Source organism: Carcharhinus amblyrhynchos, chromosome 9 (assembly GCF_965287045.1).
Source record: "Carcharhinus amblyrhynchos chromosome 9, sCarAmb.v2.hapA, whole genome shotgun sequence".
In the NCBI taxonomy this organism is placed as follows: domain Eukaryota; kingdom Metazoa; phylum Chordata; class Chondrichthyes; order Carcharhiniformes; family Carcharhinidae; genus Carcharhinus; species Carcharhinus amblyrhynchos.
This window is the reverse complement of record NC_137332.1, coordinates 36,105,926-36,119,356: the sequence shown is the minus strand read 5'-3', so window position 1 is coordinate 36,119,356 and position 13,431 is coordinate 36,105,926. Positions and strand designations below refer to the sequence as shown.

General features: G+C 42.7%; 1 protein-coding gene across 1 annotated transcript; it reads left to right on the top strand.

The window, feature by feature from the left end:
• The first annotated feature begins 309 nt into the window (after positions 1-309).
• Positions 310-12,816, top strand: lurap1 (leucine rich adaptor protein 1). The gene is made up of 3 exons (XM_080195440.1): positions 310-327; positions 704-1,014; positions 9,171-12,816. The coding sequence occupies exons 2-3, from the start codon at positions 790-792 to the stop codon at positions 9,765-9,767; spliced, it is 822 nt and encodes a 273-aa protein (XP_080051566.1). The 5' UTR covers positions 310-327; positions 704-789; the 3' UTR covers positions 9,768-12,816.
• Positions 12,817-13,431: the final 615 nt, after the last annotated feature.

The following is a 13,431-nucleotide window of genomic DNA, read 5'->3' as shown; positions in this document are numbered from 1 at the left end:
CCAGCCTGCCTGCTGGAGGGGACAGCACTATCCCAGCCTGCCTGCTGGAGGGAACAGCACTAACCCAGCCTGTCTGCTGGAGGGAACAGCACTATCCCAGCCTGCCTGCTGGAGGGAACAGCACTATCCCAGCCTGCCTGCTGGAGGGAACAGCACTAACCCAGCCTGTCTGCTGGAGGGAACAGCACTATCCCAGCCTGCCTGCTGGAGGGAACAGCACTAACCCAGCCTGCCTGCTGGGGGGGACAGCACTAACCCAGCCTGCCTGCTGGAGGGAACAGCACTATCCCAGCCTGCCTGCTGGAGGGAACAGCACTAACCCAGCCTGTCTGCTGGAGGGAACAGCACTAACCCAGCCTGCCTGCTGGAGGGGACAGCACTAACCCAGCCTGCCTGCTGGAGGGAACAGCACTATCCCAGCCTGCCTGCTGGAGGGAACAGCACTAACCCAGCCTGCCTGCTGGGGGGACAGCACTAACCCAGCCTGCCTGCTGGAGGGAACAGCACTAACCCAGCCTGCCTGCTGGGGGGACAGCACTAACCCAGCCTGCCTGCTGGGGGGACAGCACTAACCCAGCCTGCCTGCTGGGGGGACAGCACTAACCCAGCCTGCCTGCTGGGGGGACAGCACTAACCCAACCTGCCTGCTGGAGGGAACAGCACTAACCCAGCCTGCCTGCTGGAGGGAACAGCACTATCCCAGCCTGCCTGCTGGGGGGACAGCACTAACCCATTGCATTGAGATCCTGCTCACAGACAGACAGACCTCCTCTCCTTGCTCCTCCTGCCATGGAGGAGAGTGCGAGCGAATTGCTGCCGGATCTGAAGGATTTAGAGAGCAAGGTGGGACGGAAGACCCCGGAAGGTTTGCTGCGCTGCTTGCGGGAGGACACGGCTCGGGCAGCCGAGGAGAAGATGGACAGTGCCGGGGCGAGTGAGGAGCTGTTCCCCGGGCACTGCAAGAGGCTGCCGCCCGGGCTGGCCGAGAAGATCCGAGTGCTGCGGCTGGACATGGTGAGGCGGGGCTGGGGAGGAGGGTATCCGGCCTTCTGCAGGTATTTGTGAAGTGTGTGTCTGTGTTTATTTACCTTGGCGACAGTGCTGACATCCCCACTGCTGCTGGGAAGTTAGTACACACAGCGACATGTTAAACAGCCAGTGGCAGAAACACTGTCTCTAATCTGTGGAGCTGCTTCCTTCCCATTTCTCTTTCTCTGGCCGCTGGCAAAAACACAAGCGGATGTCACCTGAATAATCCGCACATTAACTCCTCGGTGAGCTGCAGGTTTGTAATTTAGTCAATGGCCTCAGATCAACTCCTCAGGGTATTTTTTCAAACTAGTTTTACCCAGGCTGAATTAAAATAATCCATTCCATTTCTCCCTCTCTTCAACTCTTGTCAGTCATAGAATCCCTACAGTGCAGAAGGAGGCCATCCGGCCCGTCGAATCTGGGCCAACAATCTCATCCAGCTTCTATTCCCACAACCCCACATATTTACCCTGTTAACCCCCTGACACACAAGGCAATTTTGGCACGGCCAATCAATCTTTGGACTGTGGGAAGAAACCCACACAGACATGGGGAGAACGTGCAAACACCACACAGACAGTCACCCAAGTCGGGAATTGAACCCGGGTGCCTGGCACAGAGGCAGCAGTGCTAACCCCTGCACTGCCCCTACAAACTCCAAATGTTAACTCTCTCCCTCTCTCCACAGATGCTGCCAGACAAGCTGAGTTCCAGAATTTTCTACCTTTGTTTCAGATTTCCAGCATCTGAAGTAATTTACTTTTATGATTATGTTTAAATAAGCTGTTCTTTTCCAGGCAACAACCAACCCATTGCGTTTTATGCCATGTTAACGTGCCTGGATTGAAGTAGCTTGGCCCCAGGCACTCTATACAGCCTGGGTGGTGCTCTCTATATTTGGTCATCCCTGGTGTGTGTATGTGTAAGCAAGGGGAAGGGGAAAGAGAGTTGCTGTAATATTGGGGCTTGCTTTGCTTCACTTGACATTGAATCCAGGACACAATATTTGAAAGCAATTGGATTCATTAATTTGAAAATGAACTGATTTTGTTTTGAAGATAATGTCATTGATTTATTTTCTGTTGAAGCTTTGGCTAACTTTTATAGTGACATTTGTGTAATGCTTCCATGTTTCCTGACTGCTCCAGAATGCAGTTCAACAACTTAGTAGTGATGGCTGATTTAAGGGAAAGGAAGGGCAGTGGGTGCACATCTAAATTACCAAATCAGTATGAAAAAATCATTCCTTTCCATTTTGTGCTGGTGCGGGCGGAATCTCCTGTTTGTCATTCTCTCTGCTCAATTTGCAGACCTTGAAGCTTTAACCACACCCTAATCTATGAGTTAATTCGACTCATGGACAGAGTAGATAGGGAGAAACTGTTCCTGCTCGTAAAATGATAGAGAATGAAAGGGCAAAGATTTAAAGTGATTTGCAAAAGGAGTAAATGTGATGGGGGGGGGGAGAAAAAACTTTTCCACACAATGAATGGTTCAGGTCTGGAATACGTTGCCTGGAAGTGTGACGGAGGCAGGTTCAGTTGAGGCATTCAAAAGGGAATTAGATGATTGTTTGTACTTGAGCAATGTTCAGGGGCATGGGGAAAAGGCAGGAGAATGACACTAAGTCACAATGCTAGTTCAGAGAACTGATGCAGACATGATGGGCCAAATGGCCTCATTCTGCACCGTAATGATTCTGTGACACATGGGGTTGATTCCAGTATCCATTTCATTTTTAGAGTCAAGATCAGCAAATTAATGCGAGTGATGGAACCTGCTTAATTTGGTATCTAAATGTTGCTTAACTTTTCTGTGTTTTTTTAAACATTAAAGTTATCTATGGGATATGTTATGTTTTGTCTGAAGGGGCACTTCATTTTTACTTCTAATCCCCTGCCTCCCATCACATCAGATTTGAAACTAACATTATGAATAAGAACATAAACAACAGGAGCAGTGATAGGCCATTTGGCCTCTCGAGTTTGCTCCACTGTTCAGCAAGATCATGGTTGATCTTATTGTTGTTTCAACTGCACTTTCCTGCTGCCCATTGGTAATCCTTGACTCCCTTAAAGATCAAAATCTATCTAACTGAACCTTAGCTGTATCCAATGACCCAGCATCTGTTGCTCACTAGGGAAAAGACTCGCAAAGATGAACTACCCCCTGAGAGAAAAAATTCCTTTTCATTCCCATTTTAAATTAGAGACCCCTCATTCTGAGACTGTGTCCCCTAGCTCTAGATTCTCTCATGAGGGAAAACATCTCACCCCCACCCCCCTTGAATAAAGAGTGAAACTGTATGCAGTACCCTATGTGTGGTCTCACCAATGCCAATTCTTAGAAATGAATGAATCTTGCTCATACCAGACTGGTAGTGTTTGACATGTAGAATGATGAGCTACTTTTGAATCAAAATAACTTGACCATCTTTGATTATGACAGATATATATCTATTTTGACTTCCTTTTCCCATCACTATATAATTGTTTGATTTATCTGTTTTGTAAGATATACTTTTATAACGTAGCTAAAAGCTGAGAGTTTTAGTAATGGAAGAGCGACATAGATTCAGAAACAATGGCAATTTGCTTGTAGCTGCCTGGCTGCTCTTTGAACAATGCAAGTTGGTCTCTGATGACTTAATTTGAACCTTGAGCTATTGGTTGGGTGGGTGGTACCAGAAGAAGCATGATCAGTTTGTTTTTCACTTCCAATGGGCCAGGAACACCCTCACAACAAAACCTTGGGATTTCCCTTCTCTTGCAATTCCCCTCTGCTGGACTTGCTGGGGACTGTTCCTTCCAAACTTCATGATTTAAAATCAGGATTAATGCTTTCCCATGAGCTTCCTGGCCTCTTGGTTGGAAAGCACTATGCTAATGAGGTCAGAGAATTTAATGTTGGCCCAACCTGCCTGTCCCATTCTGCCTACTACCTCTCCTGCATGAATGTGCAGTTTGCATTGCTGTGAGGAAAAATTGGCCATTGTTGGTATAAAATATTTTGAGTATTTTTAAGGAAATGCATACAAGTACTTTAGTATTTTTAAGAAAAGATAAAATTTTATATATTGCCAGCATGTTTATACCAATTTAATGTATATTTCTAATTGCAATACTTGTTTTGTAGCATGCATCATTCTGTTTAGGAAGTTGCCATATTCAAACATTAATCAAGATGCTTGTTTTTTCCATTAGCTAGTGATACACTCAGTGCACAATTCATAAATTCATTAGCACAAACTGCATGCTGCTTGTAATGCAATCAATGGTATTTTCTTTGGAAGCAGAGTAGCAGAGATGCACTTCTTTAATTCTATGTCGCATTTGGTAATGTGGAGTTTCCTAACCAAAAGCTGTGAACAGAGAACAGGAATAAAAGATTCCTTTACCATATGTTTTTCCATGTGGGGAAAAATAATTCATATATTCAGCGGAATGTTGTCTTCTCACATTTTTTAGAATCACTCACAGCTATTACAAACCAAATTGAAATAATCTGAAATCAAATCATTCAAATGCCACATAATCAAAATTCAGAAAATGAGATTCCTCCCAATCACTGCCTGTTAGGCAATAGAAAATGCACAGTAGCTTCTCAGAAAGCAGAATGATAATAGGCCTAAGCTTTGTAGATTTTATTTAAGGAGTAAAGAAACAGTTCATGACTGGAAGATATTGTAAATCTAGTGTTCCTATGACCCTTTTATTATACAAATTGTTGACGTAAAAATGGTTTCACAGTGTATCTGATAATACAGGTCTCAATTTTTCTGAGGAAATGCTGTGAGCACTATGCATAATTATATAGATCTGTCTGCTAGCCTTGTGTATTGGAGCTGGTGCCACCCCTAGTCAGGACAACCTAATGGTTTGTGGGGAGAAGGTGTGTTGTTGACTTCAGTATATGTGTGGCCTTTTGAATGTGACATGGTACAAGTAACTAACCCATAGAGTGATCTGGCTGTGAAAATGTGACTGGCCTGTAGGAAGATCCCAAGCATCTTCAGAGCTGCTAACAGCCTGGTGGTATCTAACTAGGGTGGTATCAGCATGAAAGTAAGAATATGGTTTTTGTGTCCACAGTTTTGCCGACCCTCCTGTCAGGACTGGGTAAAATGTTATTACATTTGGGCAATGAGAGGTGCTGTAATATTGGTAACCAGCTCCATGAGAGAGGTGTTGCGTTAGATTATAGCATCCTAGGTGAAATGATTGACTTCATAATGAAGATTTGCTGGCTAGCTCACGCTGAAAGCTATTCTATTGCATTCTGATGAATGCCCTCCCAAAATTAAATTGGTCACAATCTAATGTGAAAAGGCCTCAGTGCTTGTGAATCGTAAAAATTCATAGCCACCACCACCACCAACCCCTCACCAACTGTTGAACTGAAATTTGATTTTACTGACAGATTCCATTGAGTAGAGGTAATGTATAATATAGAAGCAGTGCAGCCATTAATTACAGCCTGAGTCACTGGTCAAACAACTGTTAAAATAAGCTATTTTTTCCTCCACTCCAAAGCAACAAGTTGGTGAGTCATGAATTTGTGATGTAGCATCCTCTCTGAGAGCTGTTGCCTTTAAAGATTTTAAAGAGTCAGAGCAGTAACAGCTCCTCAGAATCATCATTATTTAATGCGTGTGCAGGCAGGCAGTTGTGATGCCAACTATTGCCAAATACCCAGGTAAAGGCTTGATTTTTGACATTGAAACTTTTGGTTATTCCTAAGAGCTAAGACATTGGAAAATTAGTGTCAAGGATGTTTTTCTTTGCTGTATATACATCTGTGTATTTTTGGATGTAGGTATATGCAATGTCAGTGGTGTAAAGCCATATTAATACTTGCACTTGTGGGAGGAAGGTGCACACAACTCCAAACCAAACCAGTTGTGCTTTCTTCTCTATCCCTTAGCTGGTCGTCAACAGCTACTGTGAAGCTGAGCCAATAAGCTCATAGTCTGAGGTGCTTTTGAAAGGGGCTGAGTTAGTTGATCTCAGTAAGAAGTCTCACAACACCAGGTTAAAGTCCAACAGGTTTAGTTGATCTCAGTCAGGCCAGTCGTAGCAAGTTAAAATTGGTCTTAACTTCACAAGGATAAGGAGGGCAAAAAAAACCCAGCTGTAGTCTTCTGGTCCAATAACCTAACATTGCAGATGTATGAATAGCCACCTGAATGAGCTGTTGGAGAGTGGCTGATGTCAGTGAAAACGTAGCTTCGTAAGCCTTGGTCTTCAAAAAGGAAAAGAAAATTTTTTTATCAGCAGACCAGGGATTTCGTATATTTCAATTCTGTGAATTTTTGGAGTGTGATCCAACAGATTGCATTTCAAAATGCAATTGTCCCTTTTGCAGTATTGCAGTAATTCATGTTTCAGACTCAGCGAACCTATTTGCGAAGAAGTTTGCCACTTGGTGGAGCTACTTCCTATACCATTTGTGACATAATACATGGTAAATGTGTACTCTTGAGTTGATGGTGGCTTTCAATAGTGTGAAACAAGGATGTGTAGAGTGGGCCTGCTTCCATTCATGCTGCCACAAAAAGGGAAACCTGCTTTTTTGTACCACTTTTAAACATGGTGAAATGTCCCCAGGTCCTTCACAGGAGCAGTATCAGATAAAATATGACATTTACAGGAGCAGAGATTAGGGCAGTTAACAAATGCTGTGTCAGAAGTAGGCTTTTAAACAGGCAAGTGAGATAGTGAGGAGAGTTTAATGAGGGAATTCCAAGGTTTAGGGCCTTAGCAGCTGAAGACATAGCCACCACTGATGGAATAATTTTAAAATTGGGTATGTGCAGCAGAGCAGAATTGGAGGGACAATCTATTTTGGAGGGTTGTAGAACTGAAGAGGGTTACGAACATACAGAGGACAAGTCCTCTGTATATGGGCGACATGGTGGCACAGTGGTTAGCACTGCTGCCTCACAGCGCCAGGGACCTGGGTTCAATTCTGGCCTCGGGTCACTGTCTGTGCAGTGTTTGCACGTTCTCCCTGTCTCTGCGCGGGTTTCCTCTGAGTGCTCCGGTTTCCTCCCACCGTCCAAAGTTGTGCAGATTAGGCTGATTGGCCATGATAAATTGCCCCTGAGGGTCAAGGCCATTAGGAGGGTTAATATGTGGGATTACGTGCATAGGGCTTAGGTAAGATTGTTGTTGGTGCGGGCTCGATGGGCCGAATGGCCGCCTTTTTGGGGCGGCATGGTAGCACAGTGGTTAACACTGCTGCTTCACAGCTCCAGGGACCTGGGTTCGAATCCCTGCTTGGGTGACTGTGCAAACTCCACACAGACATTCTCCCTGTGACTGCGTGGGTTTCCTGTGGGTGCTCCAGTTTTCCCTCTCAGTCCAAAGATGTGTGGGATAGCTTGATTGGCCATGCTAAATTGCCCCTTAGTGTCCCAAGATGCGTAGGTTAGAGAGAGATTAGTGGGTAAATATGTGGGGATAGGGCCTGGATGAGGTTGTGGTTGGTGCAGGCCCGAGGGGCCGAATGGCCTCTTTCTGCACTGTAGGATTCTATGATTCTAAGTCCGTGCAGGAGAGTTTGAGTTCTGGCTTAGGTGGGAACCAATTAGTAATGGGTGAGTGGGATGCTGGAATAGCTAGAAAGACTTGGGCCGAATTCTCTAGCCGTTCACACCAGCAGGATTCTTTGGTCTTGCTGCAGCAAATGGAAATTTGGCTGAGTGCCAAATTCTCCATCCTTGCTTGTGGCAACAGGGCTGAACAACCAGAGCATTCCAGCCCCAGTCATATTAGCTGTCGAGACAAGGTCACTAACCAAGAGTGAGGCTTTAATAATAAGTGCTCTGATCCATTGTTGTTCGGATGGACAGTAGGTAGTGTCAGAACTGGGCAAGATGTGGAGAAGTGCATGGTGTATGCCAGCAAAACTAGACCACAAAGTCTTTTCAAAGGTCTTTTTCAAACCTGGAATTAATGTGATGAAGGTCTTTTTAAGAACAGGGCTGATCAGAAAGAAAAGAATCGGGGGACCTAAACAAAGACTGGTTGAAATGTTGATTAATTAAAGCCTTTCCACATTGCCCTCTTTAATAGTGGCTTCTAGGATATTTCAGGCAGCAGAAAATAACTTCTTTACATCACCTGATCTCCTGGGTTGGTAACAATCTCCCTAAAGTAATTATATAACTGTCAGATCAGTGGCAAACAGTCATTTTGAGCCCTAAATTAAAATGCGGATAAATTTCAAAACCACAGTCATGCTATTAAAACTGGAGGAGTGTTCTCTTTAGGAAATGTCAGCTATTTGGAGCCTTGGATTTTCTTTCTGATCCTTGAACAGCAACGTGAGAAGTACAAGTGCAGTCAGTCGAATGACAGATTTATTTTCCAAGATTCCATGCTAACTTCATGGGTGACAGTGGTTAGCACTGCTGCCTCACAATGCCAGGGGCACGGGTTTGATTTCCAACGTGGTCACTGTCAGTGCAGAGCCTGCAGAGTTCTCCCCATGTCTGTGTGGGTTTCCCCTGAGTGCTCCAGTTTCCTCCCATTGTCTGAGAGACGTACTGGTTAGGTGCATTGGTCATTCTAAATTCTCCCTCAGTGTATCTGAACAGATGCTGGAGTGTGGCTACTAGGGGATTTTCACAGTAACTTCATTGCAGTGTTAATGTAAGCCTACTTGTGACACTAATAAATAAACTTGACTCTTGGTGCCTTGGTGCCCTCGTGCAGATGAGCAATGTTAGTTACTTCCACAGGATGGAGGGAAAATTGGAGGATTAATAATTTCTAATCATCTGCCCAGGAATAGCATCTGTAAAAGGCGTGGGAGTGATTTGAGGTGGTAAAGGAAGTCAGATGGAGAGAAAATATTTGGAATATTTTTCCTGTTTGAATGGTCCTCTGGGTTGAAGTATACTTGATGTCAACATGTGTAAATTTAAGCTATTGGCTATAAAGAGTCCTGGGATACTGAGGGGAAAGCATTTACTATTCATAGAACATATTCTTGGCAATAACCTGATTTTTAAAAGTTATAAATGAAATTGGTCTGCAAGACATTAACTCGTTTAAAAAAAAAAAATTTTCTGTAGGCAGTGAAATGTTGAAGTTGTTATGATTTCACCTCTAATTGTTCATTTTTACCATCAGGCATATCTTCGGGCAATTGATATCAAGATAATGCACCAGTTGATGGCTGTCAATGAAGGGATTGAGGCAGTGAAGTGGATCCTAGAAGAAAAGGGCACTCTTGCCAGCAGATGCAGCAGTCTGACCAGCAGTATGTACAGCCTTGTGGAGAGTCAGGAGACCTCGAGGCGTGGTAGTTGGAACAGTCTTCAAGATCCAAATGATAAATTAGATGGCATTTCCATTGGAAGTTTTTTGGATACTTTGGCTGATGATATGGATGAATACCCTCAGACCACCATGGACCCTTTGTCCTCTGCCCCCCCAAGCCAAGGAGGCTCATTCGCCGCAATGGAGAAAGAGATGTATGCCAATGAGGCACGCTGTCAACAAACCAACATGGCGAATGGCTTTTCGGAAAAGCAAGGGAACAGTGTTGCTGATTGCAAAGTGGAAAGTAAATATTCCCATGATAAACTAGGCAAAGATGTTACAAAACTGAAGATTCAGAAAAACGGGAAAGTAGATTATGATGGTTGTAAACTAAATAAAATGCATATTGAGTATGATGCCCACTGGCACTGGGTACAGTCACAAGATGATGTAACATTCCTGTGAGGAGCTAGGGCTGACATTGTTATTGATCAGTGCAGTGGTACTCAACCTCTCCTCAATCAGAACCATTACAGCACTGGAATTAATGCTATTAACACCAGAGGAGTATTCACGTCAGTAAATGTAGGCTATTTGGAGCTTTAGGTTTTCTTTTTAATCCTTGATTTAAAATCATTTTTAGCAGTAAACAAACATGCAAGTTTCAAAAGACATTGGCTATTCTGAAAGGTGATTCTGCTCTGATTCATTTCAGTGAAGTGTGTTGGGGCGAAACACTTGGCTTTGGCTACTTCTTTTTATATTGTATACTCAAACAGCCGAATTCAAAAGTGTGGGTGGTCAGTATAGCAAAATATATTAAAAAAAACATATTGGAGGTTCTCTAAGAATGAAAGCCAAATATTTCAAATTTCCAAGCAGAATGGTATCCTGAGAGATTTGGCAGCTTTAAGAATTGTGAGAACACCAACTGAATTTCAAACACTTGAGACTACTTTTAGATTGGAATCACAGTCGGTGCGAATGGTTAGCTTATAACTGTGTTCTACAGTCGTAGTGTAAATGCAGCCTTAATCGGGAGCTCCGGCCCACCCTGACACTGGAAAGCAGCACAATTAGATCACGCCACAACTCTGGATTTACGCCACCCTGTAGAAACCATTTCACACTGACTGTCTAAATGAAAAGACACGGTGTTTCTATTGTAACATTTTATAATTCTAAAGTGTATTTTGGTGGTTGTGACCATCAATGAGAATAAGAACCTGCATCATGGCTCTGAGCAGCCAAGTATGACTTGAGCTACAGGTTGAGTACCATTTTCCTAGTGTATAGGGTCAGCATGATCTCATGGTGGATGGTATTATTGAACACCAGCTCAATAATTGTACTGTTTTCTACCTATTCAAATAATTAGGAAGCATGATAATCGTAGTATAACTATAATATTGATTGGATGTACTCTCCTTTGCAATACTAGTATATTCCTGAGGTCTTGGCCTAGCAGGTGAATGATTACAATTTTATACACGGAGGTAAGCACTTAATTAGTAAAATGTATTAGTGATCTGGAAAGAGAAACATTCCAAGGTTCAGTGGGTTTAAATACCTGTGTAAATTAAAAATATTTGAGCTATTCTTGTAATTCCTTTATTGTCTGGGTAGTTTGAACTGATTGTTTCTGCTGGGTTTCAATGCTGCATGAGGTCTTTGTCACTACAAAGCTTTATCACCTGGAGTATTTTTATGCACATATTCGCCTCTTCTGATTTGGTTGCAAGGAAAATTCTGATACATGTTTAAATGGCAAGTAAATAAGTTAATGTCTCTCTCTCCATGGTTGGGAAACCTTTCTCAGATATCACCTGATTCAACTTTTCCCTTTAGGGGTTAGAAATATAAAGATACCAATTTTTTAATCTGTTGAAAGAAAGACATGAAACCTTTGGTTTGTTATTGCATTTTATCACACATAGAGTGGCATGGTGGCACAGTGGTTAGCACTGTTTCCTCACAGTGCCAGGAACCCAAGTTCAATTCCCGGCTTAAATCACTGTCTGTGCAGCCTCTGAATGTTCTCCCTGTGTCTGTGTGGGCTTCCTCTGGGTGCTCCAGTTCCTTTCTACAGTCAGAAAGATGTGCTGGTTAGGTGCATTCTCTCTCAGTGTACCCAAACAGGTGCCGGAGTGTGGTGACTAGGGAATTTTTACAGTAGCTTAATTGCAGTGTTAATGTAAGCTTACTTGTGACACTAGTAATGGCATGCTAATATTACAGATACCTTTAAATAGATATGCAAGCAGTTTGAATTCTGATGCAGATTTCCTTTGATGCAAACAGATGATTGACTTTGGTTAGGTACAATCTTTTCCCCCAGGTAATGTTGAATGACAGATTTTTGAAAACTGCCGAGATTTGCTCTTGTTTAAAAATAACTGGTGTTCTGTAATATTGGAGCTGCAGTTTGACCTAGTTTATTCAAATTCTTCTGGAATACTGACTTTTTTTTTGGTTGCAAATCACCAGCCAACTCTGATATCCATTCACAAATGTGCAGAAGAATGAAAATGATGAATGCACTACATCTTGTTTGAGGAAAAAAATGTTGCTCAGCATCTGAGCAATTTGCGTTTCAGTTTGCATATAATCAAGAACTGTGTACCGGCTGGACACTCAATTTTGTGACTAAACTTAATGGCTGGTGTGGGATGGCAGAAAAGAAAATCTTTTTATTGCTTTGCTTTGATTGCTGAACCCTTTTTGATATCTCAAAACATGAACATAATAACGGCCACTGCAGATAGTGAGGATCATTTTGGGTTGCAAGCAGACAGAGGAGAGAGCAAAATGAAGAACAAATGCACCAATGACAGCAAATCTGGCATTTTGGATTAAAAGGGATCACCCAGTTGATTTAATTTGGATTCAAATGTGTAAGATTTTTGATTATCCATTACGCTTATAATGGAAACTGGATAATAGAAAGAAAGAATGTTTGGCTTAGTGATTTATGGATAAATCAGGTCAAACTCTAACTAATTGTTTTATGCTGTACTTCAAATGATTATTGTATTGTCAGAATTATGGATATTTCTACTGAAGTATAAAGATTTAAAACAAAGGCTCGAGCGATTGAAGTGCCTGCCAGACTTTAATGAAAGCAGGCAAAGAAACATTCTTCAGCAAGGCAACACAATGCACTAAAGTCTTAAAGAACGGTGGTTGCCAAACCGTGAACATCTCTATTTGTGTGTCCATGTGTATAGTATGATGTGTCTGGGTATTGTAGAAATTGCCAAATCTAACTTGTTCAGTGATAATTTCTGTGTATTTGGGGCTTGCTGTCTCATTCTAACTGAACTGAGATTTGCAGTAAGATGCTTCATTGTATTTAATACATTCCATGGGTATACAGTTTATATTTTACTATAAAACTCAAAAGCTTAGTTTTATGAATAAAATATGATCAGTGTGGTGATATACTTGTGAATGTTACAGACATCATTAGAATTGCAAACCAATGCAGTAACTGCAATATTAAACCCATCTATTTACAAAGTGAAATCGTGTGTCAGTAATTTGAATGTCTGGTCAAATGTTCCTAAAATCAAATTCTGTTTTTGTTTTGCCTGTTTAATTGGCCAGTGTCATTGCCAATAGCTTCTTGATGGCAGAGGCTGTTTTTAAATGTATCTTTATAAATTCGAGTGCATCTCAACCAGTAGAGATTTCATTTGTTTGAAGGTCAATGGGACCTTCCTACTTTACGTACTTGCCTTGACGGGAAAGGGAAGTCGTGTCTGACAAATTTACTGGAGTTCTATGAGGATGTGTCTAGGGCAGTGGATAGAGGAGAGCCGATGGATGTGGTCTTTCTGGATTTTCAGAAGGCGTTTGACAAGGTACCTCACAAGAGGTTATTGCAGAAGGTCAGGGGACATGGAGTTGGGGGTAGGGTGTTAGCGTGGATAGAGGATTGGTTGTCAAATAGGAGGCAGAGAGTGGGGGTCAATGGGTGCTATTCGGATTGGCGGTTGGTGACTAGTGGGGTGCCCCAGGGGTCGGTGCTGGGGCCTCAGCTATTTACCATTTATATAGATGATCTGGAGGAGGGAACCGAGTGCAGGGTGTCGAAATTTGCTGATGACACCAAGATTGGGAGAAAGGC